Raw genomic sequence first — 18,648 nt, forward strand, 5'->3', positions numbered from 1 at the left:
AAAACCCAGCCGAAGGGTTGGGAAAGGAAATGCATGTTAAAGCTGGTTGTAACTACTCCGTTGCCTGCAAAAAAGGTCGCAGAGAAGTTATGGAAGACGCCTACAAAGAGATTGTTAACATTTCCGGGGATTCCAGGCAGGTCAGTAAATATTTACTTCTGCATATCATCTCTATCATATCTGATGATGATGTGGTATGAAGGAACATGATCAGCGTACTAAAATTTAGGACGAGGCGAAAAAATAAACAAATTTTTAAGAAAAAAGAAAAAAAATTGAAATTCACTTTTTTTTATGGAGGTTTAGTATTTTTTATTTAGTCTTTTTAGTTATGAATCATGAAGGGTACCCGTTCTGTTAAATTCACCCAGATACGATCCGGACCTACTTTGTGAACCCAAAAGAACTTTCTTTCGATTCTTAATAAAATATTCCCCAATTTGTCTGTTCAGGCTTTCTTCGGCGTGTTTGATGGGCATGGCGGCCGCATGGCTGCGGATTTCGCAGTAGAGAGACTCGGCCAAAACATTGCAGATGCAGTCGTGGAAAGGGTAAAAGGTGAGCGTCACTTGAACATGGAAGACGTGGTTAGAACAGCCTACCTCACCACAGACGAAGCCTTTTCCAACCAGGTACTAAACATTCCAAATACCAACTCTGCTTCAAATTTATATTACACTCAGTCTCTAGCTACTCCAAAATTTGAGTTTACTCCTTTGAAAATTGGCGTTATTTACATTGAAGCAAATACCTCATAGTTGTAATTGAATGAATGGACATCTAACGAGTAAACCTTTGAAGTACTGTAAAGGATGAATGAAAATCTAAGGTTGAAAGTCCGTTAAATTGTATTTAAGTAAATTTGAGTCAAGGTTCATACTCGAAACATAAAGGAACCAAAACGTCATTGTATAGTTGCTTACAAAATGTTGATTTGTCTTACTGTTCAGAATATGAGCAGCGGGACATGTTGCGTGACGGCCCTGATCAGGGGAGATGTGATGGTGGTCGCCAACGCAGGAGATTGCCGCGCAGTGTTGAGCAGAGATGGGACTGCTGAAACCCTCACATGTGACCACAGGCTCGACAGGGAAGACGAGCGCCGAAGGGTTGAAGATATGGTAAGTAGTAACATTATAATTACCTTGTTTAAAAGATCACCTTCCTCTTTCGGGCGCTGTAGTCATAATTTATATTGATGTCTTTATAAATGAATACGCAGGGTGGATATGTAGATTGTGTTAATGGCGTATGGAGAATGCAGGGATTGCTTGCAGTGTCGAGAAGCATAGGCGACATTCACATGAAGGAGTTGATATCAGCGGAACCAGAGATGAAGAAGCTCGCCATTACACCCGACTGTGAGTTTCTGATATTGGCTTCCGACGGCTTGTGGGACAAGGTAATAATGTCATACCCATTTGCTTACGAAACCCATTGTTCTCATTCCTAACTTCTGCACAGTTATCAATCAAATAATTCTCTTCATTTCTTTGTGTGTGACTTGTTCAGGTTAGCAATGAAGAGGCAGTGGACACGGCAAGGGATCTGTGTGTAGAGAAAGATAGAAGCGGAGAAGGGTTCAGCGAGGCATGCAGGAGGCTTGTGGATGAGGCGGTGAGAAGAGGAAGCAAGGATGATGTCACTGTCATGATCGTCGACCTCAAACACTTCTGCACTTGATTCATTTTCGTCTGCTGAAACGTAACGTTCGGATGTACGAGGAGCGAATGGCGTGACCCGCACAATCTCTGTTATTTTGATATTTTGGGATGGAGTCGCAAAGTTGTAGACGTCATCTCTAAACATTCTTCTGCACACCTCGACGATGTTTCCGTCGCAATGCAGCTAGAGGGAACTTTTCTAACGGCACAAGCGTCATAGTTGTCAAAACGCGACGACGACTGGCTGCCGTTGCAACCAACGAAATCCGTTGCAACCAAAGGGAAAATGTTGCCGAGTAATTTCGGCAGTGAAAACTTTCAGCAGTGAGTCCTAGTTGTTTAAAATTTACATGTGGATTGATGGTTGTTTAACAAAGTTTGTTCAGATTGACTGAGAAGAATTAGCTCAAGATTGAGGGAGCAATATTAGCTGTTTTATTTGCATTATTATGTCATGTGATTTACATGAAATATATGTTATTAAATATTTTTTTAACTATTACGATTATCTAGTTTTTTACTATTTGTTTTTGTTAGATAAGTTTATTACTATTATTATTATATTTAGTTTTCTAATTAATTACTAATGTATTTTCTTATTTCAATTTAAATTCATTTTATAACATTGTGTGTTTTTTTTTTCTTATAAGAAACTTCTAAGATGCTCGTTTTTCTTTATGTTGTCATTGTGGTTCCATTTCTCATTTCTCGTTTCTAGTAACATAGGGAATGATAGAAGGCAAGGATAGCATTGAATTTGTAATGATCATTATCTCCTAGAATATATTTAGATAAGAGGGGCTAAAAGCTTTTAGATTCAACAACTTTGGTAAATCATAATTGGAAAATTGAACATTGGAATAATTCATATTCAATCCAAGCTCAATTGAATTCAAAACTACTGCTATATTATAATAAATATTAGATTTGTGAAAAATAAATGCTTAAGCAATCTATCTAAAATATAACCCAAATCTATGTCTAACAACAAATATAAGAGGCACATCAAGAGGCATCACTATACTTAATTGACTATTTTCTCTTTTACATGTCACAACATTCAAACTCTATCATAATGAAAGTTCTCTATCACCTTTTTAACCATTAAATTTACATAAAACCTATTACGATGACCCCTACAAACATTGAGATAGAAAGATTTGATTTGGGTCTTGTCAAACATGGCCTTTGTGTCAAAGTTCCTGCTATTGAAATAATGGCTATAAATTTTAGATGGAGTAAAAAAATGTAGATTTAAGAAATTATAATATTTCATTTATGCCTTAGGCAATGTATTGAGATCGAAAGATTTTTCTTTTATAACATGTCCTTAAAAAGACATCGTGACTTATGAAATAGCTTATTATCCACAAAAATTAATATATTAATTGTGATTGTATTCTATGCATAAAAAGTAGAAATATATCGCACAAATAGAAAATAATTTAAAAATATTTTTTTATTTAATTCAAATATTTGAAATGAAATAATAATTGATTGTTAAATTTGAATTTTAAGATAATAGTTCTAAAATTTGCTTCAATTATTAATATATTATAATATTATATTGATATATAGAATTTGAAAACATATATTTTTAAAAATGATTTAAAATGAATGTAAATGATAAACTCATATTTTGAAATGAACTTAAAGATAAACTACAAAGATTTTTGTTCTACAAAATTGTAATGCGTCGCCAAGGGATCCAAAGAATTAACCTAGAATTTCACTAAGTTTGGTAGCATTTTTTTTTTTTCTAAAACATGAAAGTAAATACCAGATATAACCAATGCATAATAACGGAAGCAATAGCAATGTCCATCTGAAAGTAAACATAGCATACATAACAGATTGCATTCTTTAAAGATCCCTTAACGTTGAATTACATCCAAGTCAACTAACATACATGAATTCATCCATCTAGTGCAACATCCACATGAAATAATAATGATAAGTCCAATGTTTACACATTACATTTCAAATGCTCAATCATCCACTGTACATGTCACAGGGTATGAAAAGCTCAAAAGAATATACATACGTGAATTATGGTACATCATCCTATTATAATCCATGATACATCAAAGTAAAGATAATCACATGATACACATGATACAACATCATAGAAGACATATACATCCATCATAAAAATCAAACATAATAAACTAAGTGCATAGTTCCTCCCAACCGTTAATAGCATCATTAGACCATCGTGGATCCTAGCCATCCCTCTGTGCGTAACATTCCAAATCACCGAAGAGATCATCGGTATTAACATAGTGGGAATGTCACTCCTAACATATACTATATCATATGCAGAAAGTAATCTAACATGCAAAAATAAGCATAAGATAACAACATCTAACATATGCTAATCGTCAATGAAAGGATACATATCCACCATCACGAAGGACGCATCAACCACGATGTCTCAATGAATCTCAAATGATAAGAGTGGAAAAACACTACCACCTGACCGCATGTTACCTAAGTGGTCCACTCCCACCGTGATGAGGAGATAATCTCAAGTCCCAAACAAGCTATCCAAAACACATAACACAAATCTCCATAAGACCAGGAATCCTAAAAGTATACTAACTCAAAGGTTCCAAACACAAAACTGACATCTAATCCTAGAGGCACACAATGACATGTAGGAACCTACTATGCAAGCGAGAAAGTGTCATCGCATTTATCATGTACAAGTTACCCTAGCAGTTAGCTAAACTCCACGGGTCCATACTGATCTCATGTGGCCACTAGTATCCTCTCATACTGATGAAGGCATACTATGGAATGCAAGCTCGCAACCATGCATTTTCACTACTCCCATCCTAGCCTATACAAGCACTCAAGGCATGGGCGAGAACCAAAACTCTTATCTTTTTAGGTTCATTCAGTTAGTATTAGGTGTGAATGTTATCACTTATTAATCCAACTTACAATGAGTTACCCTGGCAGCCTCTTAGGGCCTCGGCCCCCATTGCAAGCCACTTCCCGACACTACATGCAGATATCCTACCCTAAGCTCATGGAATCATAAATCTCAAAATCACAAAAGATAATCCATGACAAAATCATCAAATATGCATAAAAACATCAAATCTCCATGAGCAAGCATCCATAAAAAATCATGACCACAACAGCTCTCTATTGGCAATTGAAGTATCACTGATAATCAAAAGTATCCATTGGTTCTCAATAACCAAAATATATCCCAATCATACTGATCGAAGACTCCAAAATGGTTGAGTCAAACATGTCACAACATGACATCATCAAGAATAAATCCACATTACTGTCCCATCATGGTGACTGGAAAATAACCAAGGATAACTGATCGATGACCAAAAATGGTTAAGTCAAGTGTCTCATACATAAGAATCTCAACTATAGCAATCAGTAATTACAACCAATACATAGAGCATTCCATCACATAACCATGGTTGGGTTTATAAAGATCGAGATTAAAACATCATCATGACATCACAATCACATAACCCCCAAGCCTCTGGTAGACATCCTATAACTGGTCAACATTAGTCAACCCAAAACCCAAAACAATAGTATAAAGAATACACAATGCAAACACATGTTTTGATTTTGCAAAATTTACAAACTTGAATTTAAATGTAGAGATCTCAGTTTATGTTTCCAAGTTTGGAGAATGAATGGAGGAACATTTTGTATAGTTTTCCTAACACATGTATATTTCTAGATGAATAAAAGTTTTCCTTAAAATCCATCTTCCAATTATAATCTTTGTTTGAAAACGTCCCCCACCAAACTATCAATTAAATTTCATATACTTTATTTAATAAATTAAAACAATTCAGTAAATCTTAATAGTTAATTTACAATATTATAAACTAATTCATCTTTATAAAAGATGAAACTTTAATACAAATCATTTATCAAATAATAATATTAATTCATTAATAACATTTTACATACTTACATCTATATATATATATATATATATATATATATATATATATATATATATTGCATTTTAATAAAACGAAATATAAAATCGAATTATACAAAATTGATTGATAGCATACTAAAACTCTAATCACATACTACTATTTAATAACAATCACCGCCGGCTATAAAAGCCGTGCGGCCACCATGCCTGCCGTTGCAGGCCTACGACCGCACGTATGAGGTCACTGCCCGACGTACAGGGTACGGGTCATATACCCGTCCAAAGACATATTTAATATTGTTTTTCAATAACATTTTTAAAACGTTTTTCTCAGAGATGAATCACGATGCGATTTTTAAAACATTCGCTCACTACGAAATATGTCATTTGACTTTTAATTAAATATATATGTATATATATATAAAGGTATATATGTATATGTGTGTGTGTGTGTGTGTGTGTGTGTGTGTGTGTGTGTGTGTGTGTGTGTGTGTGTGTGTGTCCATACAGAGTTTAATCAAATATCACAGCTTATAGACACACACACACACACACACACACACACATATATGTGCATATATGTATGCAGATTAAAAAATATAAACATTTATATACACGAAATATAAATTCCAATTCTCAGAATTTTCCTATAATCCTTGATCTCAAAATTTTTCCAATAATTAATTTAATGGGTTTGACTATGAATCTAAACCCTAGCCTTGTGTTCTTTTCAGATCTATGCATATAAAATTCTCAAATAAATTTAACTACCCATATTGAGAATGCATACAATAAAAATAAGAAATTCCTCAGAAGACGTATAGAAGACACGAAGAAGACAGGGAATGCAGGATGCAAAAATAGCATAAGTAAAATCAAAAGAATCTACCCGAATTCTGATGCTAATTCGCTCTTCCTCAGAAAACCCGCAGAGTAAGCTCCTCCCTTCTTCAGAGTTCTCGAGTCCTCCAATGCTCCAATTTCTCTCCAAATGTTATGTCTAAGCTTCTAGGAATGCCTGAATATAAAGAGCTCTTAGGAAACATCTAGAATGCTTCTAGAAATAGCTAGAAGGTGTCACCAACTAAGCATGGGTCTTTTCCAACCTTCTAGATGAGTCATAGGGTTGTAGACACCATGTGTTTAATTGATGCACTAACCCCTCTGTTGTTGACATATGAGAAATGAAAAGGGTCCATTAACTCCCATGCAAGCTTATAACTCCAATTTACTTTTTATATAATTCTATTTAAATATTTACAGCTTTCATTTTAATTTTTATATCTTTTATTATTATTATTTATTTATTACTTTATTATTATTTTGTTATTATTATTAATTTTAATTTCTAATTTTCTTTTATTTAATCCTTTTTCCCTCAATTGATTCTCATTTAATTAATTATAATCAAAATATCAAAGACCATGATATTTTATATTAATTTTCTCAAATAATTAATTTATTAATTAAATCTATTTATTAAGACTTAATTAATAGAAAATTCACCATAGACCTTCAAGATAAAATATGAAAACCCATCATAGAGTAATTCACACAAAATCAGTCTAAATGGTTAAAAATCACAAATTATGTCATCCGACACATTCGATGGGTAAAATATCCAGATACTTGTCCTACCTCACTAGGACAATTGGTTTAAGGGTTTGGGATTTGGACTTGAGAATTTATCTCCCTTCTCTTATCATTGAGATAGTGTAATAAGGTACGCTCATCTTGGAAAATTCAGGGAAATTGATACCTGGTACTTGCAACCTGCAGAAAAACCATGCATGTACATACAATATATATAATGCTAAGCTAAACAGACAATGGCAGGAAGTGGTGCATTGTGTAGATCTTGACTAAGCAGGTGACTACGACTCCCTTCCTTAACCACATCAGAAATGCCATACAATAAAAAAGCCACGCACACCATACACATGCAAGTATCGGGTAAGTATCCATAATAAAACACATGAGATAGTAAACCATCTAACTAATCATCAATGATAACTGAAAGCTATGTGATGATCATCATGCATACATGAAATGTAAAGTCTAAATGATCTCATCATATAACCATTGAATCCATAACATAATGTTTGATAATCTCAAAACAATACCAGTAATCCATCATCATAAGGCTAGTCTAACATAGTCATATAATATCAACAACAATGTCCAGAAAAGATGTGAACGAGGGCAGGCACTACATCCACCCCCCCTTGGATTAGGCTTACTCCTGGAAGCCTACAAACAAGTAGGGATATAACTCTCGCAATCTAGCTGCATCCTCCCAAGTAGCTGAAGAATCATCAGTAGGGTCCCATTGGACCCTTACCTACTCGATGGTTTGACCCCTGAGGGTCAACTCCTGCTGCTCCAGAATACGAACTGGCTCCAAAGCCAGCTGCCCGTCCTCTACCTGCAATGCATTCCAATCAAGAACATGTACAATATCAGGAATGTATTGTTGAAGCCTAAAACGTGGAAAACATCATGAATGCAAGCTAGGCTGGGCAGTAGAGCAAGGCGGTAAGCAACCGGGCCAATCCTCTCCAAAATCTTGAATGGTCCCACAAAGCGAGGTGCTAGCTTAAAACCCTTTCCATATCAGAGCAGACTCTTTCGCAAACTCACTCTCAAGAAAACCTTATTAACCACAACAAACTTCTTATCAGTCCTATGTGCATCAGCATGCTTCTTCTGCCTATCCTGTGTCATAGTCAAATGCTCACGGATACGCACTACCTATTGCTCCATATCACGAAGCATCTTAGGACCCAACAGGATGCGATCCTCAAGGCTATCCCAAATCAATGGTGTATGACAAGGACGTCCATATGATGCCTGAAATGGTGCCATGCCAATAGAACTATGATACCCGTTGTTGTAAGCAAACTCCACTAGGTAGAGATAATCCTCCCAATGTGTCTGCCTATCCATCACATACACCCGTAACATATCTTCCAAAACCTGATTCGCCCTCTTTGTCTAACCGTCAGTCTTTGGATGATATGCCAAACTAAAGTTTAACTGCGCTCCAAGCTCATGCTACAATGATGTCCAGAATGTAGATGTGAATACAGGATCCTTGTCAGAAATGATCTTTCTAGGAATACCATGTAATCTCACAATGTCGCACATGAAGACATTGGCTACAGAAGCTACTGTGTAGGAAGACCACCTTAGTCAACCGATCAATGGTGACCATGATAGCATCATGACGTCGAACTGTCATAGGTAATCCTACTATGAAGTCCACGGAGATGATATCCCATTTCCAAGAAGGAATGAGATTAGGTTGCAAAAGTCTAGCCGGGTGTTGATGTTCTACGTTAACTCTCTGACACTCAAGGCACCTAGCCACAAAATCAGCAATGTCTCGCTTCATCCGAGACCAAAAGAACAAACGTCTCAAATCAACATGCATCTTCTTGACACCTAGATGTGTTGAGTAAGGTGTACGATGGGCTTCTGCTAGAATCAAGGTGTGAAGCTCATCCAATAATGGCACATAAATCCTCCCCAAATGTCTTAAAAGACCATCTGATTCTCGAACATAACCTGCAAACTTACCTTCCAAAGGTCTTCCTGAATCTATCTCTCTGCACACTTCTTGATACCAAGAATTTGTAGGAAGTGCCTGAAGAATCCAACTCCTAAGTCCCCACTAAGAGTCATCAATGATACCGCATGTCTCCTACGACTCAAAGAATCTGCCACCACATTCTCCTTACCTTGAATGTACTTAACCTCAAAATCATACTCGCATAGAAATTCCATCCATCGCCTTTGGAGAGCATTCAAATTAGGCTGAGTGAAAATGTATTGAAGACTACAATGATCACTGTGTAGCTCAAATCTGTGCCCCAACAAGAAATGTCTCCACCTTGTCAAAGCATGAACTACTGTTGCTAACTCAAGATCATGCGTAGGATAGTTTAGCTCACGATCCTTGAGCTTGCATGATTCATATGCAATCACTCGTCCATTCTGCATCAACACTGCCCCAATCCCTTCAAGAGAAGCATCTGTCGCACCATGAAATCACCTTCTGGATCAGGTAAAGCTAAAATCGCTGCACTGGTCAAAAGCTCCTTGAGCTTCTAGAAAGCTTCCTCACATTTCTCCATCCACACAAACTTCTTTCCTTTCCTATTAAGAGAAGTGATAGGATGTGCTATCCTAGAGAAGTTCTGGACAAATCTGCCATAATAACCAGCTAAACCCATGAAACTATGAATCTCTGACACATTAGTCGGTGTCGGCCAATCTATTATTGCCTGAATCTTTGCAGGATCCACTGAAATACCATCACCTGAAATGACATGCCCTAAATACTGAATCTCTGACTTGAAGAATTCACACTTAGTTGCATTGGCATAAAGCTGATTGTCTCTCAAACACTACAATACCAACCACAGGTGTTCCTCATGCTCCTTTTGAGTCTTAGAATATGTCATCAAGAAAAACAAGTACAAACCTGTCTAGATAAGATCAGAACACACCATTCATCAAACTCATGAAAATCGATGGAGCATTAGTCAACCTAAAAGGTACCACTGTGAACTCATAATGCCCATAGCAAGTTCGAAAAGCGGTCTTGTGAATGTCTGCTTCCTTAATGCAAAGCTGGTGGTATCTTGACTTAAGGTCAATCTTGGAGAATACTGTAGCTCCCTTGATCTGATCAAATATGTCATCAATCTTGGGTAAATGATACCTATTCTTAATAATCACCTTATTCAACTGTCTGTAATCAATACAAAGGCGCAAAGATTCATCTTTCTTCTTCATAAAGAGCACTGGAGCTCCCCATGGTGATATACTAGGTCAAATGCTCCCTTTGGCCAGAAGTTCCTCTAGCTAAAGATGTAGCTCACCCAATTCATGTGTAGTCATGTGATAAGGAGCTTTAGAGATAGGCTTTGCTCTAAGAATCAGATCAATACTAAAGTCAATGTCCCTCTTTGGAGGCATGCCTGGAATCTCACTTGGAAAAACATCTGTGTACTCCTGCAAAATTAGGTGATCTAAAGTCTTCCTTACAGGATCTTCCTCATCAAGATCATTTACCATAATAGAAAATATCTGACATCCCTTATGGAAACTTTGCTTCAATTTCATAGCAGAAATCATCCACAGAGATATAGGCCTTGGTATCCCAACTATCTTCACATCATTCCCATGGTCATCTTGGCACATAATAATCTTCTTCCTACAATCTATACTAGCTCTATGAGATCCAAGCCAGTCCATGACTAAAACCACATCATAGGAACCAAGGGGTATGACTCGAAGATCCACTGTAGTATCAAAGCTTCCTAAGCTAAGCCTGTTCTTAAGAACTACAGAATCTGTGGAGACCTTAATGCCTGAGGCTAGTTCCACTTGCCAACCATGATCTTGCTTCACCACATCCAGCTTACGCTTAGAAACTATAGATGGTGAAATAAATGAATCTGTAGCTCCTGAATCAAATAATACTGAAAGAGATATACCTCTAATAGCACCTGTGGTCTCAACCACTGTTCCCTGATGATCTGCCTGACAGTGATCAACTGCTGCAAAAACTCTATGAGCTCTACCTGCATCACCCACTGTAGGCTCTGAAACTGTAGGCCTAGGTCCTGAAAACTGAGGTGCTCACTATGGACACTGAGCTGCATAATGTCCAATCTGACCACATGAAAACCATTATGTATTTCTACCAAATCCTCTACCCATAGGTGGTACATTTGAATGCTGACGACTGTTCCTGCTAACAAAAGATTGGCTACTCTGAGCTGGCTGATTGGGCTGATTTTTTTTATTGCGTTGAGCATTGCGGTTGTTCTTGGTGTTAGAACCTTTTCCACCACCTTGAGCCTGAGAATTTGATCCCTTCTGTTGCTGTGTCTACTGAGACTGCTGCTGATACTATTTCCCCTTAGAGAAAGAAAACTTCTTGTTACCACCTGAATTGTAGTTGCCTTTAGATCCTGATGCTGTTGGCACCCCTAAAAAACCTCCTTGACCAAGGTTGACACTTTTCTCAATAAGGATTGCCCGATGGATTGCATTCTTGAGGGTTTTTGGCTCAAATACCTTGACACCCCCAATTATACGATTGTTCAAACCCCTAGTAAAGTGTTGTGTCAACTAAGCTGAATTTTCACTAAACCCTAAAAAAGACATGAGCTCATAAAACTTACGCTCATACTCGGTCACTGACAAAGTGTACTGTCTAAGGTTATGAAATTCATCTTCCCTTTTCTATTTCCATTCCTCTGGTAGGAATCCTTCATGGAAACTCTCTAAGAATAGTTCCCACATGACACTGCTCATATCAATTCCCAGCTTCTTCTCCTCAATCGTCCACCAAGTGGCCCCAAAATTCTCTAAATTAGTGATCGCAAATCTTGCCTTAACATTGCTGTCGAATTCCTGCATGGCAAAAATCCTATCGAGGGAAATAAACCACTACTTGGCCACATAACCAAAACCTTGCCCATTGAAAGGCTTGACCTTGGATCTTGAAACCTTCATCTGAGTGGACACAATGGACCTTTGACGATCCTTCCGAGGACTCCTAGACCTGAGTCTATGCTCTTGTTCTATCTGATGCACTTGGGGCTGTTCTTGAATAGGAGGTAGACATTCCAAAATAGTCTGCATCATCTGTCTCAAACCAACCTCTTCCAAATCATCTTGGTCTTCTCTACGGCTCTCTTCCTGCTACCTACTAGAGTGCTCTTCCCTGCTCTCTACATGAGCTGATCCCTCATGGGTAGACTCATGGACACTGATAGCTCTACCACGACCACAGCCTCTACCATGGTCTTTAACAAAAGACCTAGTCCCATATACCATCCTACAATAGTACAAAGTACTATTACAATCACACATTGCAATAGACTAAGTTCAGTTACTATGTTTAGGTTTAAGTAAAATTTCCAGTTTTGAAAACTAAGAGTTGAAGTATGAAAAATATTCAAGTAATAGTTCAGGTTCTGTTTCAGTTCACCTAGTTTCAAGTTTGAAAAGATACACTTTAGTTCAAAGTTCTAGTTGTTCCAAAATACCCAGAGCTCCCAATGTAGAAACTTGGGCTCTGATACCAAATGTAATGCCCCACCAAGGGGTCCAAAGAATTAACCTAGAATTTCACTAAGTTTGGTAGCATTTTCTTTTTTTCTAAAACTTGAAAGTAAATACCAGATATAACCTATGCATAATAACAAAAGCAATAGCAATGTCCATCTAAAAGTAAATATAACATACATAACAGATTACATTCTTTAAAGATCCCTTAACATTGAATTACATCCAAGTCAACTAACATACATGAATCCATCTAGTGCAACATCCACATGAAATAATAATGATAAGTCCAATGTTTATACATTACATTTCAAATTCTCAATCATCCACTGTACATGTCACAGGGTATGAAAAGCTCAAAAGAATATACATACATGAATTATGGTACATCATCCTATTATAATCCATGATACATCAAAGTAAAGATAATCACATGATACATCATCATAGAAGACATATACATCCATCATAAAAATCAAACATAATAAACTAAGTGCATGGTTCCTCCCAACCGTTAATAGCATCATTAGACCATCGTGGATCCTAGCCATCCCTCCGTGCGTAACATTCCAAATCATCGAAGAGATCAACGGTATTGACATAGTAGGAATGTCACTCCTAACATATACTATATCATATGCAGAAAGTAATCTAACATGCAAAAATACGCATAAGATAACAACATCTAACATATACTAATCATCAATGAAAGGATACATATCCACCATCACGAAGGATGCATCAGCCATGATGTCTCAATAAATCTCAAATAATAAGAGTGGAAAAACACTACCACCCGACCGCGTGGTACCTAAGTGGTCCACTCCCACCGTGCTAAGGAGATAATCTCAAGTCCCAAAAAGGCTATCCAAAACACATAACACAAATCTCCATAAGTCCAAGAATCCTAAAAGTATACTAACTCAAAGGTTCCAAACACAAAATCGACATCTAATCCTAGAGGCACACAATGACATGTAGGAACCTACTATGCAAGTGGGAAAGTGTCATCGCATTTATCACATACAAGTTACCCTGGCAGTTAGCTAAACTCCACGGGTCCATACTGATCTCATACGGCCACTAGTATCCTCTCATACTGATGAGGCATACTATGGAATGCAAGGTTGCAACCGTGCATTCTCACTACTCCCATCCTAGCCTGTACAAGCACTCAAGGCATGGGCGAGAACCAAAACTCTTATCATTTTAGGTTCATTCAGTTAGTATTAGGTGTGAATGTTATCACTTATTAATCCAACTTACAATGAGTTACCCTGGCAGCCTCTTAGGGCCCCGATCCCCATTGCAAGCCACTTCCCGACACTACATGCAGATATCCTACCCTAAGCTCATGGAATCATGACAAAATCATCAAATATGCATAAAAACATCAAATCTCCATGAGCAAGCATCCATAAAAAATCATGACCACAACAGCTCTCTATTGGCAATTGAAGTATCACTGATAATCAAAAGTATCCATTGGTTCTCAATAACCAAAATATATCCCAATCATATTGATCGAAGACTCCAAAATGGTTGAGTCAAACATGTCACAACATAAAATCATCAAGAATAAATCCACATTACTGTCCCATCATGGTGACTGGAAAATAACCAAGGATAACTGATCGATGACCAAAAATGGTTAAGTCAAGTGTCTCATACATAAGAATCTCAACTATAGCAATCAGTAATTACAACCAATACATAGAGCGTTCCATCACATAACCATGGTTGGGTTTATAAAGATCGAGATTAAAACATCATCATGACATCACAATCACATAACCCCCAAGCCTCTGGTAGACATCCTATAATTGATCAACATTAGTCAACCCAAAACCCAAAACAATAGTATAAAGAATACACAATGCAAACACATGTTTTGGTTTTGCTAAATTTACAAACTTGAATTTAAATGTAGAGATCTTAGTTTATGTTTCCAAGTTTGGAGAATGAATGGAGGAACATTTTGTATAGTTTTCCTAACACATGTATATTTCTAGATGAATAAAAGTTTTCCTTAAAATCCATCTTCCAATTATAATCTTTGTTTGAAAATGTCCCCCACCAAACTATCAATTAAATTTCATATCCTTTATTTAATAAATTAAAACAATCCAATAAATCTTAATAGTTAATTTACAATATTATAAACTAATTCATCCTTATAAAAAATGAAACTTTAATACAAATCATTTATCAAATAATAATATTAATTCATTAATAACATTTTACATACTTACACAGATATATATATATATATATATATATATATATATATATATATATATATATATATATATATATATATATATATATATATATATATATATATATATATATATATATAACTATTGCATTTTAATAAGACGAAATATAAAATTGAATTATAGAAAATCGATTGATAACATATTAAAACTTTAATCACATACTACTGTTTAATAACAGTCACCGCCGGCTATAAAAGTCGTGCAGCCACCATGCTTGTCGTTGCAGGCCTGCGATAACAGTCATAGTACTTGTGATCTCAGGTATGATGTCGCTGCCTGATGTACAGGGTACGGGTCATATACCCATCCAAGACATATTTAATATTATTTTTCAATAGCGTTTTTAAAATGCTTTTCTCAGAGATGAATCGCGATGCAATTTTTAAAACATTCGCTCGTTGCGAAATATATGTCATTCGACTTTTAATTAAATATATATGTATATATACATACATACATATATATATATATATATATATATATATATATATATATACATACATACATACATATATATATATATATATATATATATATATATATATATATATATATATATATATATATATATATATATATAAAAGTATATATGTGTATATATGTGTGTGTGTGTGTGTGTGTGTGTGTGTGTGTGTGTATAATTGTATTTATAGATATATATATGTGCATATATGTATGCAGATTAAAAAATATAAACATTTATATACACAAAATATAAATTCCAATTCTCAGAATTTTCCTATAATCCTTAATCTCAAACTTTTTCCAATAATTAATTTAATGGGTTTGACTATGAATCTAAACCCTAGCCTCGTGTTCTTTTCAGATCTATGCATATAAAATTCTCAAATAAATTTAACTACCCATATTGAGAATGCATACAATAAAAATAAGAAATTCCTCAGAAGAAGTATAGAAGACACGAAGAAGACAGGGAATGCAGGATGCAGAAATAGCATAAGTAAAATCACAAGAATCTACTCGAATTCTGATGCTAATTCGCTCTTCCTCAGAAAACCCGCAGAGTAAGCTCCTCCCTTCTTCAGAGTTCTCGAGTCCTCCAATGCTCCAATTGCTCTCCAAATGTTATGTCTAAGCTTCTAGGAATGCCTGAATATAAAGAGCTCTTAGGAAACATCTAGAATGCTTCTAGAAATAGCTAGAAGGTGTCACCAACTAAGCATGGGTCTTTTCCAACCTTCTAGATGAGTCATAGGGTTGTAGACACCGTGTGTTTAATTGATGCACTAACCCCTCTGTTGTTGACATATGAGAAATGAAAAGGGTCCATTAACTCCCATGCAAGCTTATAACTCCAATTTACTTTTTATATAATTCTATTTAAATATTTATAACTTTCATTTTAATTTTTATATCTTTTATTATTATTATTTATTTATTACTTTATTATTATTTTATTATTATTATTAATTTTAATTTCTAATTTTCTTTTATTTAATCCTTTTTCCCTCAATTGATTCTCATATAATTAATTATAATCAAAATATCAAAGACCATGATATTTTATATTAATTTTCTCAAATAATTAATTTATTAATTAAATCTATTTATTAAGACTTAATTAATAGAAAATTCACCATAGACCTCCAAGATAAAATATGAAAACCCATCATAGAGCAATTCACACAAAATCAGTCTAAAGGGTTAAAAATCACGAATTATGTCATCCGACACATTCAGTGGGTAAAATATCCAGATACTTGTCCTACCTCACTAGGAAAATTGGTTTAAGGGTTTGGGATTTGGACTTGAGAATTTATCTCCCTTTTCTTATCATTGAGATAGTGTAATAGGGTACGCTCATCTTGGCAAATTCAGGGAAGTCGATACTCGGTACCTACAACCTACAGAAAAACCATGCATGTACATACAATATATATAATGCTAAGCTAAACAGACAATGGCAGGAAGTGGTGCATCGTGTAGATCCCGACTAAGCAGGTGACTACGACTCCCTTCCTTAACCACATCAAAAATGCCATACAATAAAAAAAACATGCACACCATACACATGCAAGTATGGGGTAAGTATCCATAATAAAACACATGAGATAGTAAACCATCTAACTAATCATCAACAATAATTGAAAGCAATGTAATGATCATCATGCATACATGAAATGTAAAGTCTAAATGATCTCATCATATAACCACTGAATCCATAGCATAATGTCTGATAATCTTAAAACAATACCACTAATCCATCATCATAAGGCTAGTCTAACATAGTCTAATAATATCAACAACAATGTCCAGAAAAGATGTGAACGAGGGCAGGCACTACAAAAATAATAATGTAAATTGAATGAAAATGGATTTTTTTTTATTGATTTCTATAAATTATTATTTAAATTATATTTTACAATTGAAATGATTATACAAGTAAAATAAATTTAGATGAATTAAATGAAAAGAATTCATTATTAAATGTATATAAAGTTAAAATAATTAAAATTTTAAAGATCTCGTTAGTCGAGTTAGCATTCAAGTTGAAGTGTTCTTCAATTGTCATATGTAACCACCAACAAAGAGAACATTACTTGAGTTGGGATTTTTGATGAGTATAATCAATTATAAATGAATGATAACTCTTGTACCATTGAAATGGGACTAAAAAATAAGTGCATCCTCAATCTTTGATAAGGAATGGTATAGAAAACATAATGGATATGTATAGTAATAACATGTGAGAACATTTGGATAAAAAAGAGTTAAACAAAAATTAATTCAAAATATATTCTAATATTCTATAATAATAATAAAAACTTATAACTAAGGCATGGAGCTTTATCTAGTTTTATGTTAACAAGAAAACATGTTCATTTATTGAAATACTAGTTATCCAAAATTACCATTAAACTTAAATTTTTGGGTGAGATGAAGATCTTGGGCAACATGAATATCATAAAATCTGACTGAAATGTAATAGAAATCATAAGACAAGTTGAGAAACCATATTGGTCACTACATTTTCAAGACTGATTATCTGTTTGAACATGTCACTATTATAGATCATATTATAATCCTTACACCAAAAAAACCTTTGAACTTCTTGAATACTTGTTAAAGATTTTTTAATTTAAAATTCTATAATTATAGTTCAATTAAATTAATTCTAAAGTGGGCCCTTGGTCTACTAGTGAAGTTGAATGATTCACAAAGAGCCCACCAAGGATCAAGGCTTGCTGAGTGCAAGGCTCAAAGACATCATAAGGGATGAGGTCAGGATCATGCCTTGGGCAAATTTGGCAATGTGGATGCTCCTTAGTCCTCGGCTCTTAACCGAAGAGGTCTCAGGCATGCGTGAGCCTGTATCGGGTACCTAAAACTTGTTTATGGACAACCTCCATAAAAAAATAAAACAATTGTTGAAAACAGATTGATACAAGTATGATAAATATGTTTCAATCATTGTTTTGTCACTAACATCAAACCTGTATTTTGTTGCTAATGCAACTACTTATGTGATTTAAGTACTATCATTTATTTGATTGATGAAAAGGATTTGATCAAAATGATGTAACAATAGCACCTAGGGGAAAGGTTGAGTTGTAATATGGAAAAGGAGTACAAGAATCAACTAAGATAGTGATATCATAGTGCATTGATAATCTACTTATGGTTTCAAAGGTTGGTTACACTAAGCAAGTTCAGAAGAACAAGTTAA

At 35.1% G+C, this 18,648-nt stretch overlaps 1 protein-coding gene across 1 annotated transcript in view; it reads left to right on the plus strand.

Moving 5' to 3' along the window:
- The window catches only part of LOC149568557 (putative protein phosphatase 2C 2), a 2,985-nt gene extending 822 nt beyond the window's left edge, over positions 1 to 2,163 (plus strand). Inside the window, exons 1-5 of the mRNA XM_089821455.1 lie at positions 1 to 140; positions 453 to 632; positions 951 to 1,121; positions 1,223 to 1,402; positions 1,513 to 2,163. The exon at positions 1 to 140 is cut by the window's left edge and continues 822 nt beyond it. Coding sequence (XP_089677581.1) covers positions 1 to 140; positions 453 to 632; positions 951 to 1,121; positions 1,223 to 1,402; positions 1,513 to 1,683 — 842 coding nt within the window. The 3' untranslated portion in view covers positions 1,684 to 2,163. The remainder of the gene's footprint in view (positions 141 to 452; positions 633 to 950; positions 1,122 to 1,222; positions 1,403 to 1,512) is intronic.
- Positions 2,164 to 18,648: the final 16,485 nt, after the last annotated feature.

This window comes from Cupressus sempervirens, chromosome 3 (assembly GCF_028749045.1).
Source record: "Cupressus sempervirens isolate cs-2001-9-10 chromosome 3, ASM2874904v1, whole genome shotgun sequence".
Taxonomy (NCBI): domain Eukaryota; kingdom Viridiplantae; phylum Streptophyta; class Pinopsida; order Cupressales; family Cupressaceae; genus Cupressus; species Cupressus sempervirens.